This window comes from Rissa tridactyla, chromosome 6 (genome assembly GCF_028500815.1).
Source record: "Rissa tridactyla isolate bRisTri1 chromosome 6, bRisTri1.patW.cur.20221130, whole genome shotgun sequence".
NCBI lineage: Eukaryota > Metazoa > Chordata > Aves > Charadriiformes > Laridae > Rissa > Rissa tridactyla.
In genome coordinates this window covers 18,426,191-18,449,479 of record NC_071471.1, presented here as the reverse complement: position 1 = coordinate 18,449,479, position 23,289 = coordinate 18,426,191, and the positions used below count along the sequence as shown (strand labels likewise).

The 23,289-nt window shown below is 40.7% G+C and overlaps 1 protein-coding gene across 2 annotated transcripts in view; it reads left to right on the top strand.

Moving 5' to 3' along the window:
• Window positions 1-243: 243 nt before the first annotated feature.
• Window positions 244-23,289, top strand: part of CAB39 (calcium binding protein 39) — a 42,740-nt gene continuing 19,694 nt past the window's right edge. The window contains exons 1-2 of one of the 2 annotated variants that reach the window (XM_054204565.1): window positions 244-396; window positions 22,147-22,303. In XM_054204565.1, coding sequence (XP_054060540.1) covers window positions 22,190-22,303 — 114 coding nt within the window. In that variant the 5' untranslated portion in view covers window positions 244-396; window positions 22,147-22,189. Of the gene's footprint in view, window positions 397-638; window positions 821-22,146; window positions 22,304-23,289 lie in introns of those variants that run through there. The other variant, XM_054204566.1, reaches the window with a different exon arrangement.

The window sequence follows — 23,289 nt, the reverse complement described above, 5'->3', positions numbered from 1 at the left end:
ATTAAATAATAATAAAGGGAATAATAATAAATGTTAAATATTAATAGCATTGACAGCTCCGCCCCCCCGCCCGCTGCGTGGGTCCCGCCTGGGCGCCGCCCTGGGTCCTCCGCTCCCGCAGGGGGCGCTGTCGTGCGGCGGCGGGCGGAAGCGTCGCCGCGCTCCGCCGCCCGCTGCCTCCGCCGCGCTCCGCCGCCGCCGGGCTGAGGGAAGGGCCGCTGCGCCGCCGCCGAGCGCGGGGCGGGGGGGGGGGAGGGGGCCGGGCCAGCCGGGGCAGCGCCGCAGCCTCTGCCTTGTAGCCGTCGGAGCCGCGCCGACAGCCGCCGGAGCCGGGGCGGTCGGGCCGCTCGCCGGGACACGCCGCCGAAGAGGCGCCAGGCCGCGCTCCGCACCGAGGTACCGCGGCGGGGGAAGCGGGAGGCCGGCGGCGGGTCGGGTCGGGTCGAGGTGAGGCGGGGGAGGGGGGTGGCGGCGGCGGCGAAGGCTGCCGGGCGCGACGCGCATTGTCCGCCGCTGTCCCCGGCGCGGGGCCGGGAGGCGGCGCCGCCACGGCCGCTCGGGGCAGGGCCGGGCCGCGGAGGCCGCTGGGCCCCGGTCGGTGCCCGCCGCGTTCCGGCCCCGTCTCGGCGGCGCTGGGAGGGCCCGGTCAGATCGGCCTCCTGCCTCCCCGGCGGCCTGGGGAGTGGGCAGCTCCCGGCCGGGACCGGCTTCCCCGCGGTCTGTGTGTAGAAGCCGTCGGCAGGCCGGCGGGAGGGGGGAGACGCGGACCGGCGTTCCGCTGGTGGGCAGCGCCTTTTGCCCCGGAGTTCCTCAAATTGACGTACGCGGGTCACGAATGAACGTGGGGTTCACCTCAGCCGGGCCGGGGTGGGGTGGGGGGCTGCACGGCAGCCCCGGGGCGGCGGGGAGCGGGGTGTCCCGGGGGAGGGGGCGGCGGGCACCGGGCAGCCCTCGCCTGCTGCCTGAAGCCCTCCTCTTTGTTGTGTCCTCCGTTACGCGGGGCGGCCGGGGGTGTGGGGCCGGCACTGCCTCACGCAGCCCTCCCGGTGTCCAGCTCTGAGGCCTCTTCCTACTATTGTTATTATTCGTGTTCCTAACAGGCCTCTGTGCAGAAATAACTGCATCTGGGGGCTCTTAAGATCCCCCCCCCCCTTTTTTTTTTTTTTTGGCGAACTACCCCCCAGAAAACTAGTACAGCTCAGCGTTCCATAAAGGAAAAAAGTTTTTTCGTTGCTTTTTCTTACAATTCTGTGAAATACTACTACTAGTATTGAAACTGGGAAGTATTCATTATTTTGCCGCTTCAAAAATAATTTTCTTTTTTAAAGGAAATTTAATTGTTGGTAGGTGATCCTGTAGGTGCATAGGATTTATTTAAAACCTATACGCTCTCTTAGGAGAATGGTGTGATTTAATTTGCATGATGAGTCAAAGATTAAATTACATGACCTAGGTTCTTTAGTTTCAGGGAGGGAAGTGACAATGCTTGGAAGAACAGTTTAAAAGTAGATCAGGAATGATACTTGGTTAGCGTCAAAATATTGTAAAGTTTTGTGTGTGTGGTTTTTTAAGCTTACCTGTCAGAAACTCTGATTCAAGGCCCTGTGTTTTCTTTCAGCAGCATAGTTCATCAGCAGGAAATGTGTCTTCCTTTTTAATGCAAAGAGCTCATGAAATCATATACTGTCAGAGGAAATTTAACATTCTGAGCTTGCGCCTTGGCATCTAGGCCTTTAAATAATAGATTTTTACTATTTAAAACACTGTGTATCTTTAGTTAAGACCCATTACCTAATACCTGTTGATGTGGCACATGCCTTTAACTGTAAAGAAAAAAAAAAAAGGCCGAGAAATATTCTGTGAATTAGAATAACCATGGTACCTGTTTCGAGGTCAGAAATAACTTGCTTTTTTTGTTCAGTTGTCCTGTACGAAATGGCAGCTTACCTGGTCTGTAAGGGTGGCATGATGCCCCATGGCACTGTTGTCTTGGTAGGATTTTGTCTGTCGTTGACTAGCGGTTGGGAGAATATTGTATTTTACAATTAGCTTCATGGTTGTCTCGTGACATGAGAAACTATTGAGTCAGCCAGCTTGTATACGCTTGGCTTACTTGTATTTAAACTGTAATCTCGACGGTAGTGTGATATACGTGTCGGTGGGGACTTTCCTCGATCAGACAGAAGAAATACCATAGTACAGGAGGAGATTTTGTCTTGCGGTGTTGGGAGCGAGCAGAAAAAGGGTCTTGTAATGTAAGTTTGTATGTATGGACCAACAGGCTGCTGAATATTTCTAAATGCTGATAGCGTTGATTTTTTTCAAGTTAATTGCGGCCTCACATTTACGTTGATGTGGAGTTCTGAAACTTTGATGCGTTCTGTAGTGCATGATTGTAGATGGAGAGTTATAAAACAATTCCTGTTGTTTTTTTTTTTTAAGATCTACGTATTTATACAAATAAAGTAGACTAAATAAAAGCACCAGTTAAGTGATACTTTGTGACAATATGTCTTTGAAAGATAATTATGCTCTTTGGGTATTATCAAGTACAGGCAAATGTGTATTCCCAGTGGGGTGTGATAATATTAAGAAAACTCCACCTCTTGGAATTCCTTGATTGCTTTTATGAAACATTTATTCAGGAGGGAATGGTGTCTCTTTTGCATTCTATCGTGGAAGTTAATGCGTTAGTGTCTTATTAATTAATGGACGGTCGTCGAATGAGACCTTACTGTTGCGCTGTACATGCTGCTCTTACTAGGTTTTTGTGGCATTTTTGTGAACGCTGGAATTGCTGACCAGCGTTCTCACTTCTGAATCAATTCTCTATGGAGTTTTTGCAGGTTTTTTTTTAATGAGATGTTTGCAGCCTTAATTTTTGTGTAAAATCCTTCTGAAAGCTTTGATAATCTCCGCAATGCGCTTAGGGGCTTTACGAGTCCTGCTAAAATGATGTCTTTTTTTGTACTGAAGGTAGAGTTTTGGCATGGCGCACTAATAGTTGGAGCTGGTTTGAAGCAGGGGGCAGGAAGGAGCCTAGATGACCTTTGGAATTCCCTTCTGGCCCTGCTTTTCTCTACTTCTGACACTTTATAATATGCTTTAATTATAAAAGCAGCTATTAAAGTATGATTACCTTTGTGTAATTGGAGGCATCTTGCAGCTTCCTATCAAAAATAAGATTTGACTCACTGCTCCTCCAAAATTACTGGTACCACAACAGCCTGCAGCTATTTTATGTGAATAATTTGCAAAGCAAAAGTATGAGTTGAAGTCAGAATATCATATTTTCTGCGTTGTACAGTTGAAATCTTGTCAATGTGGCAATTCTTGGTAAGGAAATAGTGGGCTATGTGCACTTCTACCACTTCTTCTTAGCTGCAAATTGAAGCCAGATATTAATCCCATTGGACAAAAACATTTTAAGTTGTTCAGTGATCCTAAGTCATAGTGTTCGCTGTAACTGTAATTTTGTAGCGGTAGATAAGCCTCAGGCAAGGTGAAAAATTCTTTTTGCTATTAGTGCTCAAGATTGCGCTGTTCTACCAGGAGGAGAACTTTTAAAATGTTACTTCCCCAATTTGTTGTCTAATTTAGGGTGGTTGGTTAGTCTGAATTGTTCGGCAGTTCAGCTCTCATTCCCTTCTGTCTGGGCTCTCTCTTTCCCTGTGTTTTCTCTCAATATTGTGCTTCTTGCAGTGTAAGATGTAGAGGTGTGAGCCAGAAGGAAACGGAATGTCTTCAGTTAGAAGGTGAAACTTTACGCTGAGATCCCTCCCCACCCCCCCACAAGTGCAAACACAAAGGCTAAATTAGAAGATGATGCTGTCTTGAATTATTTTAACGAACTTGAGCTAGGCTTTTAACTGCGTGCTTCAGGAGTACCTAAGGCTTAAACTGGTGTCATGTGAGTTTGGTCTTTCTTAAGCCTGAGCAGATTTATACGCTTTTGTTATTCCACCTGATGATAAAATGACATGTTCATTTGTCCCTATTTAAATACTCTTTATAGAGGATTGAATTTGGGACTGACCCAAACTGGAAGCAGCCAAAATACTGTGTGTTAACAGGAATAACTGGGGGCTTCCTCAGCAGCTTTCATGGCCTGTCTTTTTTTTTTTTTTCTGGACAACATTAATTTAGGAAATAAAATGCTTAGGTTTAAATAAACAACTGCAATTTGCTTTCTAACTCCCTTGTTTTGAGTATTCTAGCTAATACTTCATATAGTCAAAAGACAGTATGAAAAGTTTCTGTCTGTAGACCTCCAATTACGCTAAAAGGAAGCAAGTTTTAAGCCTATCCACAGGGGCATAAAATTATGGGGGAAATTGCTGAATGTTGTAGCTAATTGGAGAATCATGGAATGGTTTGGTTTGGAAGGGACCTTAAAGATCATCCAGTTCCAACCCCCCTGCCCTGGGCAGGGACACCTCCCACTGGACCAGGCTGCTCAAAGCCCCATCCAGCCTGGTCTTGAACACCTCCAGGGATGGGGCATTGACAGCTTCTCTGGGCAGCCTGTTCCAGTGTCTGACCACCCTTCCTGTTTATTGGAAATCTGCTGCTTCTAATGAAATACCTAGATCCATTATAAAGATCCGTTTGCTCTCCAATTCTTCCCTTTCCTTCAAACCCTCAGATAATTCATCACTAAAAGGTTAAAAATAGCAAGAAGGTTCAAATATTGGGAAGTTATAATTAGTAAAGAACTGTATTATTAGTGCAACATGTATTTTCTAAGTTCAGAAACATCTTTGGATGAAGTTATTTAGGAGTTACTACTTAGAGTTCTTTAGAATGTTCAGGTATACTGTCAAGTGTTTCACAGTGAAATGGCTGCGTCAGTGAAAAATTGCTGAGTGCTGCTTTTGATCCTTACCCTGTTGTGTATTTTTTAAAAAAATCTATTTGTATTGACAACAAATTCATTTTTCTTACTAGAAGAATGTAACTAAAAGTTTTAACTGGAAACCCTACAAGATTTGAAATGTGACCCTTAAAAATAGCCAAGATAGAACTTGGCTATAAATTAAATTGAATTAATATGTCAACTTTTCAGGGAGTTGAATATGCATGGTTGTGAGACAAGTACTTATGTTCAGTCATTCGTGTGTGTGAAATGCCTGGTCTCCTTTGAAGTTACCTGTGCTAAAACATATAATGAAAAAATTGAGAAGCATTCCCAGAAATGCGGATGGCGTAATCTTTTTCTGGCTGCCGGGGTGCTCAGGCAGACAGCTGACATCTGAAGAAGTACCTTTCTGAAAAGTTTTTATTGTTTTATTTACTGACTTTCAAGTAAAATATACTAGCACATAGAGATATGAAGGAAGCCTTTTGAACAGGCAGCTGTGGAGGGTCCCCCCGGTCCCTCCAGCCAGCTTTCGTGTCTGGTGCTGCTTTGGGTTTTGCAGACTGTGCCATTTTCACTACTATTTTTCTCTTTACTCCCTGACCGAGAGCTCACCTGAGAAGGCTGGTGATCCACCATGGGTGGATACCTCTTTTTTTTTTCCTTTCCTTCCCCCCACTGTTCATTCAGAGCCATGCTAGTTGATCTGCTGAGGCGGTTGCTTTAAAAAAAAATATCTGTAGACATTGAATTATCAGTAACATCTTGGTGTGGTGTGGTAGATGTGTGTGCTGATAGCAGGCATTCAGAGCATCCTGCTGCAGTGAAGTCTCTGATCTCTTCCTCCGGGTAAGCAGTTTCAAGAGTTTTTGCTACAGTTGTAGAAATCGGGTGAAATTTACTTGTGTCATTATATTTTACTTTGACTATTACGTGTAAACTATGCACTTTACTGCTTCAGCAGATCATACTCCTTTTAATATATGTCAAAAGATATTTTTGCCTGATGTATCGTAGCAGTTTATAAAATCAACCAGCATATAACATTTTGACTTAGTTAAACATTGTGCTTGGACAAAGAAAAAGCAAAAGAAAAGTTTGTTCACAGAGAAGTAAGATTTTAGGAAAGAAAATGTAGGGGATTTTAGTCTACCTAAATGAGACCTCAGTGATACAGACATGCAGGGAGCGTAACGCAGGTGAGCACTGAGAAGTCTCTCCCACACAGTTTATGAAGGCATCGTTCTTCTAACCTGTAACACCTGCTATTCAAGTCCTAAGTTTCTTCTGACCGGAGGTTGGTAGTGATGGAGAAACTTTACAGGGAAATTTAAAGAGATACCGTGTAGCGGAAAGAGTTGAGGCACAGTTCTTGATAAAGGCTTTGTGTGTGCTTGGTACTATATTAGAAAAATGTTGAGAAAGCAAAGTTAACCTTTCAAAAGTTAACAAATACTCAGAACCTCCCTTTGTTTATACCGATTTCATACAAAAAGTTGCATTACGTGATTGTTTTTGGGTTTTCTTTTTTTTTTTCAGCAGGACCTTTTGTTCAGTGAGTGCACAAGAGAATGCTCAGGAAGGGGCATCCTTTGCATATTCTCGTTTGGTCTTTTGCCTTATTGCATAAAACTGAGTTTCCTGAAGACAGGAGGATTCAGGTCATTGTGGGTTTTTCATTGGCTCACAGATACTGATGAACATGCATTTCACAGTGTTCTTCAGCAGCATGGTGGTTCTCCCCCTTTTTTTCAGCTAGTGATGCTTAAGCACAGAGAAATTTCTCCTGTGTTTGAGTGTGTGATGATGTGTGTGTCGTCTGGTGGAGCACTTGTGAGCTTACACTCGCAGAGGTTTTTTTGCAGTGGCATTCATTCGTAGTGTGAGATTCAGTTGCCTAAACATAGGTACCTAGTATTAATTTTAGATGCTCCAAGGCATCTGCCCAAGACAGGTAGGAGATTTGTGATTTTTCTGAAGGGCCAGCTGGAGACCAGCTGTGCTGTTGTAGTGCATTCGCAGTTGCATTTGTCATTTCGGCACCTGAATTGCTGCCATGGTATTAGTTGTTAGCCTCAGAGTCTCACTTTGGGCTCCCAGAAGGGAAAAGATACTTAAATAGCGACCACTTGGTAGGCACTTGGTTTATGTGTTGCCTAATGAGAAAGGAAGATTTGGGGTAGAATTCTGCTGTCTGGGGCAGTACGTGAGAGTCTCGACTGAGGGACCTTGTTTTGCATCCTCTGCTTTGTTGCATGCTTTCTGACTTCAAAATCAAGTAAGGAAAAGTTCCTATGGAAAATTACTCTTTTTTGAGTCTGGTATAGTTTGTCAGTGGAATGAATGAAGGCTTCTCTTAAAAAAAGTACAATTGAGGAAATCTAAAATAATCAAGATAATCAGAAAACCATAAATCTCGATGTGTTGGACTTGAGGGCCTTGCGACTTGAACATGAGAATTTCAGCTTGTTTTAAAACATGATCTGAAGGCAAACACAAGCTCCAGTGACCAGGTGAAATAGTCTTTTTCCATGGAATTCACAGATAATGATCAACAATGAAGGAAGCTTCTTGAAAATATTCTAAATGCTGTTCTGGATGTTATTGTTTAGGTTTTTAATCTCTAAGAAAAGCAGTGTATTGACTCATCAGTATTGACTAACATAGTTCCGCTTTACATCTGTAATTGACATTGAGCAATATTTAAACTCTGTAATAGGGTGGAGCTGGAGTAAACAGTTTTTCTGTTAGGAACTGCATCCATTCACAGAGAATTTGGGCAGTCCTGGCATAGCTGTGCAGTCTGACTGGTGTTACTCTTAACCCATGTGTTGTGGTGAGTGGATTAACGTCCTTAGATCCAAAAGAGTCTCTTTATTTCGGGGTTATGGATTATTTTCCAAAAAAAATTCGCAAAAAACTTCAGGGTGCCTGTGCATGATAACAAACTTAGGAATATATTGAAGTTTTAAATTCTGTGGAAGAATTGCCTGTCAGTTTTCTTCATCACTTCAACTTGGAAAAAACAAACATTGTAGTTATTCCTTCCTAACTGTATATATATTAGTTTATCTGTCTTATAGAGAAATGAAGTCTGTTTAGTGAGCTTTCATTCTTGTTTGTGAACTTATATGTATATATGGGGCTGTGCATATATATAAATAAAAAAATGTTAGCAGCCGTATAAGTATGGATTTACAGTGTACATCCAACAGAAGGTGGATTACGTTTTTTCCTTTGAGACTGACCATGCAAGGCTTTTTGCTTCCCTTAGGAATTGCACTGAAGAAGGTCTCAGCGTTGCTGCAGTTGAGCTGTTGGAGTGGAGTGTGAAGAGTAGCTCTGCTCTCCCCCTGGCATTGGCGGTTACCCGTGTGTGTTTACGCAGGTTGAGGGCTTAACAGTATCAAATCTAGGAAGAAATGTTAAATCTGTTTTTCAGAATTAGCTGTTCTTGAGCTCCTTAGCGAACAAGGAGAAGGATTGCTGGCCAGAAATACAGCATCTTTCCTCTCTAAATGGGCTATTTTTAACTTTCAGAATTACTTACAAACATTGAAAAGTCTTAGTAAGTACAGCAGAAGTTTCTGTAACTTGTCATTTCTGTTTATTATGGTACTCTAACTTTCAGTGTTGTGGATTCATACCTCCGAGACTTATAAAAAAACTGAGAAAATCTGGCCTTTCATCAAGTCCCTAAATTAGGGAACCAAACTGAACTAATTTAAAAATGCTGTTGAATGGGAAAATTAAAATCTTTATTTTAGGAGCTGTAAGGGAAATCTGGATAGTTTGAAAAGCAATGAAGTATAGTGTCTTTCACATTGTTTATTTAAGTCTTGTTTGACTTTGTAGCGGAAAAAAAAAAAATATTTTAACAGATACTTGATTTCTGTGAAGTCCCCTAATTTACTTCTGTATCTAATGAGTGGTTGGTCAGATTCCATAATTCACTGCATGGATTTTATTTTTGTTATTTTCAGAAATTTTAAAGATGCCATTACAGGTTATTTTACAGAATTTATAACCACTAATACATTTTGACTGCAGTCAAACCTTAGGTTATAGTTTTACACCGGAGTCTTGAAAGCATAACCTTACCTGCTCCTTCTTAAATTTAGCATTTTCCTAATATGTTGATTACTTTTGTTGTTGAAAATGGAACTGCAGTACAGAAAAAGTTTTTGAGAATTATGATTTCTTTTGGCTTGCCTTCGTAATTAGAACAAGTCTTTTAGCATAGAAGATATTTTCTTTTGAAATAGTTAAAGCTTTAGAATAACTTCAGAGTTTACCAAGGCTGTGAATTTTGATAGTTGCAAATTTTTATTTCTAGAGTATTTGATTGTTTGATTTAAGGGCTCCTGTTTGATTGAAGCCTATTGGTGATGCAGAAAGCAATGACGTTATAGTGTTGTAAACTCCTATCAAAGTAATTTTTATAATTCTGTATTTAAATAAAACTAGCATTAAGCTGGTGCACCAGTAACAATTTTAAAGGTTGGGTTTGGTGAGGTGTTTTTTTTCCACATAGCCCTAACGAAGAGAAGGGGTTGACAGGATACTGATGTAGCTGGAATAATTAATACTGTACAATGTAGGAGTGTAAGTATCAGCTATTATAATGCAAGCATTTCCACCTTAGCTTGGTGTCAGCCTTTTGGACGATCTGCTGTCCTTTGAAATTATTTTTTTCAGTAGTTACAGAGATGGCGTCTGATCATTTGTTGGGTAAACTTGTAGAGGTGATAACATCTTCTGGTAGTGTTCAAGTTTGGTTTGGTAGCCTTAGACAGTAATTGCATTAGAGGAAACTTGGGAGCTCTTATTTTAGTATTACGAAACAATTTGATAGTTCCTTTTTCCAGTCCAACTCTTGTTAGCAGATCAGATAAGGGAACTCTGTCCCTCAGAGATGCTTCAGTTCTTCCACTATGTTAGTTGGCCTAATATTAGCCACTTCTTGTTAAAAGCCTCATTTTTTACTCGCTGTCTCTAGACAGGTAGCTCTGGGACATTTTTGGTTTGTGGACCTATTGATGTGTTGCAGGAGAGATGCTGACTCCTATATAGACAATATCAGCAGCGCTGGTTTTAGTTGCATTTTGTGAAACCCCTGGACTGTTCTGCCTTGGAGAATCACATCTACAGCAGCTATTGCTAGCTGCTTTGAAGTAAAATCAGTTGGAAAGCTTTCCTTTTAGAAAGGTACCTTCTGCTGTGGTATCCCCTCCCCTTCCCTGCCCCCCTCCTTTTTTTTTTATAATGCAAAAATGCTTTTTGAAACTTTGGGGCAACTTGTCTTATTTCTAATAAGCAGGAAATGTAAAGTATTTTGCTCTGAGTATTGGCTGGAATAAATTTAAATGCTCAACTTTTTATGAGGACTTTCTACCCGTCTGTCCCAAGGTTATTTTCTTGTATTTGTTATTCTGATTGAAGCAGAGAAGTTCGCTTGCCGTGATGTCATCTACCTGGAAAAATACCTCAAGTGTCCCCAGAAGGGAAAGCCAGATGAAATGTAGCGTGTATGTATATCCGATGGGTCACCACAGGCATCTGCCACGTTGTTTCTATTCTATTTCCGTTTAATGTACAAGTAACTTTCCGTAACTGGAACCCTCAGCTCTTGTCAGGAGGGAAAAGGGCTTCCACGTGGGTTTTTCAGGAATATCTGGCTTTTCAGAGTGTGCATGCTGACACTTCCTGCTGTATCTTAGATCTTTGGACTGATGTCTTGTGAGTCATCAGAATGACTGTTAGTTAGGTTGGCATGGCAAGAGGTTAGACGCATTTTGCGGGACAATCTAGATCATTCCCCCACCTTGATTCCGATGCTGCAGAGCATTTCATAGCGTGAAGTGGATTTCAGGGTTGAGTTGGAACTTCTCTCCCTCTGCCTCAAAAAGAAAATACAATGGCACGGTGTTAAAAGTTCTGGCTCTCACCTCATCTCTCTTGAAGATTTGTGCCGTGGATAGTTCTCCCAATCCTGGTATGCATCATCTCTGCCTTTAAATATATCTTTCTGTGATCTGCCTTGCCCCAAAGGAACACACCTGTCTTGGCGGTTGAGGTGTGATGTGGTTTATGTATCAGAAATTGAATCCATTAGTGACTTTGAAGATTTGAACCAAACGTGTGAACTGGCAGGAGAAACGGAGCTGGTTAGAGGGAACTGTGTAAATAGTTTTTATAGCCACTTTAGATGTATTGTGATCTTGAAATTATTTATGCAGAATTCCTATATCACTGTGGCTGGTTCTTTTCTTGGGAGAATGGAGCGAATTATCCTTTAGGGTTTAGTTTTGTTTGCTTGTTTGTTTTTTATTATCATGGCACACAGTTTGATCATCAATTCAGTAATGAGTTCTGGACTTAGTTGAAAAGGGAGATAATATTATCAATGTATTTTCTCTTTCCTGAACCCATGGCTGTTCTGTTCGGGCTAAACTTCAGCCAACTAATTCTCATAAGTTCATTTCTTACAAACACAATGATGTCTTGGTAGCAATGAAATGTACATGTGAGTATTACAGATGTGTTCTAGCCTATAGTGTGTCTTGATTATTTTGCTGTTTTAGGTGATGCCCATGAATCTAATGCTTGATCCTGAGTATTCGGGGGAAAAGAGCAGTTCCTCTTAGCTAGCCCCTGTTTTTGCCGATTTTGGTGCTGTTTTCCCATCTGCCACATTGTCCTTGGTACAGCGTACCCGAGAGGAAGCAGGGATTTTCATCTGAGGATAAGCTGGGTGAAGGTTCCATACTGAAAGATACCTCCGTACAGCTAACTTGGGAAAATCAGCCACGTGATTTATGGTGGTACCCACGCTGGTTAGCAGTGTAAAGGAAAGAACACTCTTACAAAGGTACCTAACCAGGAAAGCCCTAGCACGGTTGCAGTTACCATGGTCAGAGATTGTGCTTTTTACTAATATTAGCTGTATCTGCACTAGTAGGATTTGCCAGCAGAGCTGTGTCAGTAAACCCTTTGTATTGTCATCCAAATTGTGTTTTAAGTGCTAGGGACCATGGCAAAAAAGTAGTTCTACGGAAAGCAAAATTGTCAAATAGATAATGACCTTATGGATCAGCTCAAATAATTGCCTGTACATCAGCTCCTAGTACTAAGGGAAGAGATAATTAAAGGGAAAAAAAAATTAACTGAACAACTTTTTCCTTTTACTGAATGAGCATGTAATGAACTAGAAGGAAAGGATCCACAGTAATGGTGGGGTCATGATTCTGAGTCGTTTATTGATTGCCCTCTCCTGCTTTCCCTGTGACTCAGTACGTAACTCCCATAGGTTATTTGTCAGGAACTCCCTTTTGCAGAGGAGATACGTAATCATTGAATAATGTGCCAAGTTCCCTCGGTTTCGTGTAGCAAGAATCAGCTTGGATTTATGAGAGTTGATCTCCAAGTAATTTACATTTTAATCTTTGTGTCACGGCAATGAGATCTCTCAATAGAGTTGCAAATGGCAGAATTGAGGAGTCATCCGTGGTCTCAGAGTCACCTCTCAGGGCTTTGGCCATCGATGTCTTTTTGTGGCGCAGCTTGCTGTGCCTGTTGGTTTTGGGTTTCTGCCCTAGTTAAGTGGAATTAATGCACAAAAGTAATCCCAGAGACATTAAGCTATGCTTGAATACGTGTCGTCTCAGCTAGTTTCTAAGGGGCTGTTGGCACTGAGGTGAATTGTACAGTAGTCTAACATAAATAGTCTTTAATTGTGAACTCTCAAATTGATTATTTTGGAAGGGAAGCCTTAACAGATGTAATATGTCAAAGCAGAGACTGATGTAGTTTATTATATTCTGCCTATGGCAGGGGCCAGTAGTAAGCAGTTAGGGAAGATGGATACTCCTTGATACGCATTCCAGTTCTTAAGCCAGTGTTTTTAGGATGTTCCTGAGCTACGTCAGGGTCATTGTTTAACAGCCTTTCAACTTCATGCTTTAATGTTGTCGTTCCTTAGGTGATCTTGTTCTTTTGTAGGTTATGTTTATTAAAGATCTGTTGTTCTTCAGATAAATTAGATGGAGAGCTATGATGTGTTGAACTTAGATAAACTTAGATTGAACATTAGAAATTCCTAGCAGGCCACAGAATTGGGTCTCCAAAGAGAGTAAAGGAACCATGGGAAAAATATTGGTTTTCTGAAACATTATTTTAAAAACGTAATAGTATGACATGGTTCTTATTGAAACTACATTTGGGTAAATATCCATTTTGAATTTTTTTTATGAGCTTTGTTACTTGTTCTTCAAGAGAATGGCTTTACTGAGTGCAGTTTTTTGTTTCTTGAGAGAATATTCTCTAAAGAAAATTACACCTTCGAGGATTGTACCTGGAGCGATCCCAGGACCATTCTCGCAGTCAATTGTTCTCAACTTCGCTTCAAAACAAAACGCTCAAAAAGCGCCCATGTGTTTCCCTTCCTATCTCATGCTAGTACTTCTGATTCTCATCCTCCTTCCTTATGTAACTAATTCATATTTTAGATAACGTATTTTTCCTCTGTCCATTGCACCGGCTTTCTGTTTAAAACTAAATGCTGATGTTGTGTTGCAAGTGGGGTTTCCTGTCCTTCTCCTGTGCAGTTTCTGATGTTCATACAGCTGTCTTTAGTTATTGGGACACATTAACTGTAGACCATATTGCACTATGCAAAATGAAGTCAGAGATTAAATTGCAGCGTATTTTCTGCCTCCCCTTTTGACACTTCTTCACTCTCAAAATTAACCCTTAGATGTGTATCAGAAATCTGATGCAAAGAGCAAAACTTGTGGAAAGGAATGGGAATAATACATACCAAGGAATAGAAATAGTTACGAAGGGGACTCTCTTGCTTTGCATTTTTGCTTCCAAGGGTGGGTAGAATGGCACATGTAATTGCAGCATTTTTTGTCATGTAACAAATATTCTGGGTTTTGTGATGATGCGGTAAAGGCATCTGGGCCAACTGGGGATTGACTGTAATGCCAGGTTATGACAAAATTATTTGAGCTTCAACCTGGCCAGAAGTGGGCATATCGTCTGACAACATTTCTTGAAGCTTGAAGTAAGTTCACTTTTGTGCACAGTGTGTTAGATGTAGTAGCTACATTTTGTGGTGAAACTTGTGATTATAGTTTTTTAAAAACATATATTTACCAAGGAATGGGTGAGGCATTTACATGCTTGTCTGTATACCATATTGCAATATAGCAGTAAGGGTTGTGGGGAAATGAACGGGTGGGGTAACTCCAAACAGTACACCAGGGAAAGGAGCTGAGTCATAAGATTCCCTTGAATATGGAGAAAGAGGTGGGATCTCAGACACTGAGCATTAGGATTAACAAGCTTTTGTGCTTATGCTGGATCCCTGAAGCCCCTCAAAAGCAGCAGCCTTGTTTAAAACCAATTTCTACTTAAGTTCTGCAAAAGCTCTGTAGCTGTGTGTTAAACTGCAATGAATATAATAATGTACAAATCACAAAATATAACATAGTTTTAGGAAGCTGCAGTGAGCTAGTCAAGCCAAATGGCAGTAGCTGCCCCTCTCTTCCCCCAGCACAGTGCAGGTGCCTGCTGGAGGAGGAGGCTCTTGAAGAGGCAGAAGGATCAGTAAAGTAATTAAATGGCAAGAGAGAAGCCTGCTTAATGAAAGGAATCAACTGGCATTTGGTGCTAAAGAAACAAGCAGGGCTGTGGACTGCTGGGGACTTAATTGCTCTGAAATTTTCAGAAAGCGAGAAGCTATCTCATATTATGTGCTTCATTTTTACTTAGGAATTTTGTTTCCAGTTTTCCTTTTTTCTGAGTCCATTGAATTAATCTCTTTTGTTCACTTGCTCACCTGTGTTAACAGCAGAGAATTTTTTTCTTCATGATTTTAATTTTTCTCTGAATTAATTTACCATTCTTAGGTATGGGATTTTTTTTTTTTCATTTTAATCTTGAAGTGGGTCACACCACAAATAATTCTGTGATGCAGAATTGTGAAACTCCCTTTGAATCGGATTAAAGCTTTTGTGTGCTGCAGACTTGATAGAACAAGCTTATAGTGAATTTTAAGGAAGAAGCTAGTGTTCAGTGGTGGGTGGGACGTGCCAGGTATGAGATGAACATGCCTGTCTTGGAAGTAAACTTATATGTATAAGTTATGTTCCTCACCGAGTATCACAACAGATCCAAACAGATCATTGATTGCTTTAACCGTATACTATGTCGAAAGTTTTACTTCTTGTGTGTAAGACAGTTGATGCAGTCGTCCTATCCAAGTTTTAAAGTTATCTGGAAATAAATGCTTGAAAGATGTGCAGAAATATTTAGAGGGTAGCAAAAACGCCTTAGAGCTGGAGCATACTCTTCAATTTTGCCAGCTGGTAGTGCCAGTAATTACCATTTACAACCATAGCTGTTCAGTTAATGGCATGCTTATGCAGGTAAATCCATGGTTCTACTAAATAGTTCATGCCGGAGCCCTGAAATAGATTGAGGTATGGCTTCTGCTCTTTATCAGTCTCATTTCCTCCATGATAGGCAGGTTTTGCATGTGAGGTTGTATTAATAAACTGTGATATTTAGATGTGTATTTTGGCTGTCAGGATTTAGTTTGTTTAGCATATCAAAAAGAACATTGAAAAATTATTTTGATATGGTGCCAAGTCTCTAGAAAATCGTTTAATCTAGTAGGAAACCACATATCCAGAACCGGGGCACTGAAAGAAGTAGTAGGCAACAGCACATGAAAAATGTGGAAGATTGTTTTGATGATGAATGTGAGTACTCAAATAACATACAGAAGGAAATGATGGATGCTGCTGTTGGTCAACTGTACATCCGCAATTAGGAGCGGTGAGGCCTTTGAGGAGGATGTTCTGTAGCCCAGAATTTGCAGTGACGAGCTGGCAGTGGTATTTTGGATGCTTCAGAGTGGCACCTGGCTGCCATCCTGCCGTGCCAGCTGCCGCACGTGCCCCACTGCAGCACAGGGCACTGGCTGCTGCTCTCCCTCATGGCACTTACTGAAGTTACCAACTCTACTTCCTGTATGTTATTCCGAGATAACCAGCAAAATTCTATAATCTTGTACAAGAGGGCCGAATAGCTAATATGATGTCTGCTTCTGTCTTTGAAGTACCTGAATATTCTTTTCCCAAGGAGCATGGTAGCTTGCATAAAAAACAGTTCTTGGATCAAAGGACTGGCTGTCAGTCTTCCTTCCGGATGCTGGGCATGTCTGAGAGTAAGGCAGTGATTTTAAAAATGCATAATTCCTTGATCTATTTCTGGTTTTATCGCTCCAGCCTGCCTTCACAGCAGTGAATTCTGTTAGTTCTGAACTAACAGCCGCTTGTAACAATAAGACCTGATGAAAACTGATCTACGTTATTGTTTTCAATATTGGCTTAATGATCCTTGTTAATCCAAGAGGCATACGACAAAAGAGCAGATTCTGAGGGGAAATGAGTTCTATCAGCACAAACACATGCTCGCTGTGTTATATTTTTAACAGAAATATACCTCTATTTAGCAAGATGCAGCATGTTTTTTCAGTAATAGACTGATAAATTGTCAATTAAAAATCCATATACAGAGTAGACCCAACTGTTTATTGTGAGTCTGGGTAGACTTTGTAGACTCATTAACTTATTTAATTGTGTTTGCTTAAGTCAATCTCCCATGTGTTATTAACATTGTTGAATGTAATTGACACATGATAAGGATTTCAGGATAGGGGTTGGCAGCTTCCCTCTGCCCGGCGGAGGTGGTGCTGTGCCCTTCCCTCTCCTGCTCCGGCTGCCTCCGCTCCTCCTTCCTCCCTTGGGCTGGCTCTGGCTCCATCCAAGAGTGCCTGGTACTGCTTTGTCTTAAGAACATTTCAGAAATATTTTTTTTTTCTTCCTCATTTTTGTTGGGTTTGTCTTCTGACATTTTGGTGAGCTCAGTCAGCACGCTGGGCATTCAGACAAATATCAGGCCACTCGGAATAACTGATGGAGTGTGACCTTCCCCCTTCAGTCCTGCTGTTGGTTCAGCTCCAGCCTTACCGGTGAACCACCCCTATGGTGAGATCATGAGATGAGGGAGCTGATTCACAACTACTTGCTGGTCAAAGGGATGTTTCTTCTACGTTCCCTACACTACTCATCACTTACTTTTCTTTTGTGTGTGTGTTTTCTGATAGCTTAGTGAGTTGAATCAGCTTGCGGATGGGTCAGCTGGCTGTGGCGTAAAAGCAGGGGAAGGAGCGTGGTGCTGGGAGCAGAATGGGACCTCGCCATCGGCAGCAGACAGCTGTTGGGTTGGCTCATTCCTCTTGGGGAACCTTACCCTTAATTATTTGGCCTTATTAAAATTCTGTTGATTTTGTTTGGTTTTCAGCACTTTTCTTCTTATGTGCACGTTAACTGGGTGGTACATGTGCATTTTCGCTGGGCTTGGATGTTTTTAATGTGTGCGATTGTAGTCAGGAAGTGGCTGAAGGGGTTTTTCCTCCTCTTTTCCTCATTAGGAGCTTACTAAAAGCAATGATCTTAAACTCTTGGTGTGTAAACAAGGCAACAGGATCTAGCTGAAGACTTAATATAGTGCGATTAAACTGTGAGGCCTACAATAGAATAAGAAATTGAGTTTATTGTACCTGGTAGTTTCACAAGATTGGGAATGTAGGGTTTTTTGTACATTATTTAAGTAGCATTTTGCATGGGGGGAAAGGCAGACATTTGCTGTCCTGAGCTGGAATAGTGTGAATACTTGAATTCATTTGACACTTTATTTATGGATTGTACCTATACGCAGAGGAAAAAAAAGTTACAACTTTTTTATGTTGTGGTAATTCATGGTGTGTCATAAGCAGAAAGGCTGAGTTTGCTTTTGTGTCTTTGCTTATACAGCTAGTATTTCTTTACCTTCATTATAGCTTTAAAAGCCTGCATCACTGAGACTTCAGTGCTGGTAATTCGTTTGTCTGGAATAACTCTTTGCCTGTGTCACTGCAGTCATAAGTGTTATTGTGCCATTTCTTGTACCAGTATTTTTCTTGAAAATAGTCATGCAGGCATCTTACAATGTGCTTTATTTAAAAAACAAAACACGCCACCTACATCAAAAAAAAACCCTTCTACCGTTAAGTAAGCAGGTTTTAACCTGTAGCACACACTTCTGTTAAGCAGATAGCACATTTTCTGACCCTTCAAATAAGAAAAAGTTAACCATTATAAGAGAGAGTATACGCCAGCCTAGTGAATCTATTCTTTAGAGAATTAAAATTTATTAAAAGAGAGGGATTTCTTTATCATGCTTCTGTGTTTGGTTTTGGCTGCAAGAGGACCATCCTCACTGAAAAATGCTTTTAAGTGCTGTCTGGTTAGTTAAAAAAACAATCTTGTATATGGAAAGCATTAGTTTTAAATTGGACATTAATTGATTGTGTGGTCAATGCAGTGAATAAAAAATATAAAGCCTTATACGTAAAGCAAACTGTGCACGGATGCATCTTGCATTGACAGAGCTGGGAATTATATACTATCTGAAACAGTGGGACTACTATCTCTTGTTATCACAAAAGCCCAAATGTCCCAGCACGCCTGAGTATGTGTCAGTCGTGCTTAAATCTCTGGCTATTTGGCTGCATGCCATATTGTTGTTTGAGGGTCCATTTGGATTTATAAAGTCACTTAAGATTTCTAAATGTGGCCGTGACACCAATACTTTGAGGACTTTAATTTTGTTAGGTTTGGCATGCTTGAGTATTGGTGAAATAAAATGCCTATGTAAGAAAACCTGAGTTTTGTGTAATATCGTTCATGGTCTCTTTTAACAAATGGATAAAAGCAGTGAGGTTTCTGGAACGGTAAGATAAAGCGAAGCAGAGCACAGAGCTGTCCGTGTACTTGTTGCAGTTTAACTCTTGAAGAGTCCTGTGATCCCTTCCTTAAGCCACAATCAAAACCTTATCGGGAATTTGCAAGGCAGCCTGGTGCTAGTAACGTGAAACAGTTATCATTTGACATGATGTAAGGTCTGTTCTTATTTACAGAAAATGTCATTTGATGTTGTTTCCTTTTTTTCCTCGGGTTGCAGATGTGGGTGGTTGCAGTTCTTTCCGATCTCACACAGATGTTGTCATTGTCTATTGTGCGCAGGGTGCTGCTTGGGGTGGTTTTGCTGGGCTGAGAAGGGAACAGCCTGTCTGTGTTCTCCTTGCTGCACGAAGTACAGCACTGAGAGACAAAGGACTGCTCCTGCTTTTTTTTTTTTTTTTTTTTTTGACAGGATGTGGCACAGGTTCTTCAGTAATAGTTTTGCTTCAGGGTTGGTGGGGTCTTCAGTCTTGAGGCCCCAGATGATGTTCCTGGCAGTGCCACTGCATTCCTTCCAGTAATAAACCTGAAATAGCAGAAACAATGCGTTTATTCCATTTTATACAATAAATGAAATACCTCAAAGCAAAATGTCACCTTCAGTAATCAAGGATGTGGATTTCCTGCTTAGTGGTGCTGGCAGTCTTTCCTGATTTTTCTGACTTGCTTGTGAGAAACTCATACAAGAACTTACCTGAATTGGGAAAAAAATGTTTAGTATAAATATATACTAGTGAACTGTTACTGATTGATTATTTTCTATTAGGTATGCTAATAGAAATACATGCAATATGTACATACAAGGTATGCTAATAGAAATACATACAATAGCTACAGTAAAACTTGTGTATGACCTGTGTATGCACATAGGTGTATCTGATTTATGCAGAACCTGGAAGGTTTTATAAGTATGTCAAAGTAGTAGATGATTTTTAATTTAAAAAGAAGAAATTGAGCACTGTCTGGAGGGAAATCAAGTTTTGCAAACCTAGACATTGGGCACACCATGGGGACAGTTGTTTGTTATTATTCTATATTTCTCTGTTATATATGTTATCTGTATAGTCTTTTAGTTTAGAAGTAATTTAGTTGTGATTCAGAAAATGAGCAGAGACATTTTCTTGGTTTTGATTTCTTTTCTATATTGCTGTAATACCAGATTTTGTGATTCTGCATAATATTTTTATTCTCGCAAAGGACTGTTTTGTTTCCTACTGGATTTTATTCTGTTTTAACACATAATCCAAGGATTTAAGACTAGCAAATTCTTGAGCCAGTCTTGCTCTGTTACATGGACATAGCCATCTTCCAGAATGAATATGCCGAGTAGTTGTTAAATACTATTATTACCAGTGATGATATGCAAGCGTGAAAGAATCCAGCTTTGTTTTCAAGGCTCATTTTAATTTGGCAGGAGTAGTAATCAAAGGGAGAGATAAAGGGAACATTTCAAATACGATGCTCGAGGTATGTCATCTGTGTTGTGGGAAAATGGTACTTATTTTCACACCTGTCTCTTTCTAGGAAAAAAATTCCTGTGTGAAAATACTTTAATTTTCATTAAATGTTGTTTAAATGCCATGACATTTTTGTTAAATAACAATGAGTAGACATTTCGTAAAGGTAGGTTCCTGTTCCACTACAGGTGACAAAGTTGAGGCATAAAATTCTCTTGTCTAAGGAATGACCTGTGGGTCCATTTTTACCTCTTAGGGTACAAGTCCTGCGTTTGCAATTTCAGTGTTACAACCCCTTCCTTGTGCAGGTTATGAATGAGAGATTACTATAATGAGACAATTATTATACTAGAAAATAAAAGCAACAGAAAGTCCTTGTGATCTGTTAAAGAATGGAAGGGGCTGGTGCAAGGTCTTGTTTCAGCCTTCATGACGATACTTTTATCAGAAAGTAATTGATTAAAAACTATCTACCTTATGCTTTTTATCATCTGGGTTAGGTCAGTTGCGGGCATGGAACAGTGAAGGCATGACCTCTGTAGCTGGTTACTTGAAATACCTATTTATGGAAATTTTCTTGGCTAAAGATCAGAGTGCTTCTGTTCTTCACCTGTAGATTGTTGCCTTTGGGCCAGTCCAACTTGTTTGTGTTAAAAATCAAAATAACTCAAAAATAGCCTCAAATTGGTATTTTTTAATCCTTGATCAAAACACCATTGAATACGATCAGGATTAACGTTTTGGAGTTCATGATGAATGAGCTGGTATTTTAATCAAGGATCAAATTGCATAGTATTAGATTAGAAACTGTAACATGTGCCGGTTATAGTTGACTAGTTACTAACTTCACGGACACTGTACGGAGGTAGAAATTACTAACTTTCAGGGTGATATCCCTTCTTTGTAATGACAGTGTGATCTCTGCTCTGTCAGCTCCGGCTGCCTTTTGTGTCTAGCAGAAGTAGCACTGTCAGCATTTTTAATGCAGGATTTCCTGTTCTTTTCTGTCTAGATTAGAGTTCTAGAAGTATGCTTTATGGAATTCACTTGTAAGACGTTTTTATTATTTAAATGGGGTTGTATGTGTTTAGTAACAAAAGCTTTTGTATAGTCATTTATACTAGTAATACTTTTCTATTTTGTACACAGAAGTGAATATATTTGTGTGTAAAAGCAAACGCATGTAAATATACAGAGGAATGGCTGTATTTGGATCCAAGAGCCAAATATTCTTAGGGAAGGAAAACTGCTCCTGTAAGAGAAGTGTTACCTTTTTGAAAAAGATACATATCAGGTGTTTGGTTTTTATGTTTTCAAGTGCCTTATTCACGTCCCTGTTGTTGGTGATTAACTTTGTTTCCCATAAAATGAGTCGGTGTGAGACTGTATTTCAGTATGACGCTACAGTAATACTGATACGAAAAAGCCAGGGCATACCAAGTGTTTTGACATAGGTCTGTAGCCTCGTCTGCGTCGCGCTCGTAGCTCCTGCCCTAAGGCGCAGGCTTTGTGGTCTGCTTTGCATTTGTTATGGAATGAATATGGGTAAAAGCATGTACCTGGACAGTCATTGCAGCGCCACTGGGACATGATGACTTGTGTCTCAAAGACCTAATATAAGAAGGCGTTTTGTGTGACAGCATTAATTGGACTAATTTGTCCTTGTTAGTCTTGCCCATATGTGGCATTTCTACAGTATATGGCTTTGGATATATTTAATGTACGCCTTTAATTTGTTCCTGTAGCATAAGATAATGATCTTAATGTGAATTCTTAGATTACGTATCTTGTGTTTTAAAAGAATTAGATACACAAGCATTTAACTTTGTCATGGCGGGCTCTTGTTCAACTGTCAAGGATGGTTATTCCACATAGGAATACCTTTGCTACTCTCTCTTGATCATCATGTGTATTGTTATACTGACTTTGTGTTTCTATTTTTGACATGCTTTTTTTTTTCCTCCTCCTTTTCCAGGTGAAGCAGGAGCTGTAAAAGGAAGACCTTGTGGCTCGCAATCATGCCATTCCCTTTTGGCAAGTCCCACAAGTCTCCTGCAGACATAGTGAAGAACCTGAAGGAAAGTATGGCAGTTCTAGAAAAGCAAGATATCTCTGACAAAAAGGCAGAAAAGGTACAGTTGGGACTTTCCAATTGCTAAACAGTAATGGAAAGGGGGGAAGAAAATTTTACACCTGCACCTGTTGAAACTGAATAATTTAGGAATTACTTTTGGGTTTTATACTCTGATAAATGGTAAGTTATTATGTACCTTTGAACAGGTGTGTTTCACGTTGGTTGGATTTGCATTTTTATGCCACTGACAGGTGATATGATATGTAAAATAGTTTGGTTTGGAACTGTAGAATGTCGCATTCTTTAATGAGCAGCTCACAGCCATACAGTGTTCTGGTGCTTGTGTCCACTCTAGTGGCTTTGCTGCTGTACAGCAGTTCTGTCTGTGCTTGTCCATGCCGGTGTTCACGGAGCAGAGTGTCTCTGTTATTGAAACCGAGGAACTTTGTGTCTCCATGGATGTCAGTAGAGGATATACTTTTACCTTTCCTTGCCTTTCCGTCAGCCCAGAGGAAGATGTGGTGAAAAGTCCCTGTGCTGGTGCAGTTTCCTTTAGATGGGATGCTTTGCTGCTTCAGGGTCTGTACCTGTTGACAGTTGTTTAGTTCTCAACTGGTAGTCTTGATGGCTTTACTGAAAGTTCGGCCTGTGTGCAGCTGCGTCCCATTGCAAGGATATTTAGTTTTTTTGATTAAGTTTTTCATAATAAACTCAGCATAAGGGCACAGATTTCAATACTTCCAAAAAAACCCCCAAAGCCAAATCAAAAAAAAACAACCAAACAAAACATCTCCTTCTCCAATTTATCAGCTTTTGAAGCAGGCTATGATACCCTCCTTGGCTCCTCTCCCAGCATTATTTACCTGTTCTGTGCCATTCTTGGCATCCTTACAGAGTCACGTGTAGGAGTTAGTCACAGTCTTTTCCATGTTCACCGGTGTTTTTAAGCATGGTGTGGCCAGCTTCTCCACATCCAGTTTCACCTAGATTTGGCGCTACTACTTTAAGTGCAGGAGAATCTGGGTCTTAACTGAATTGCCATCT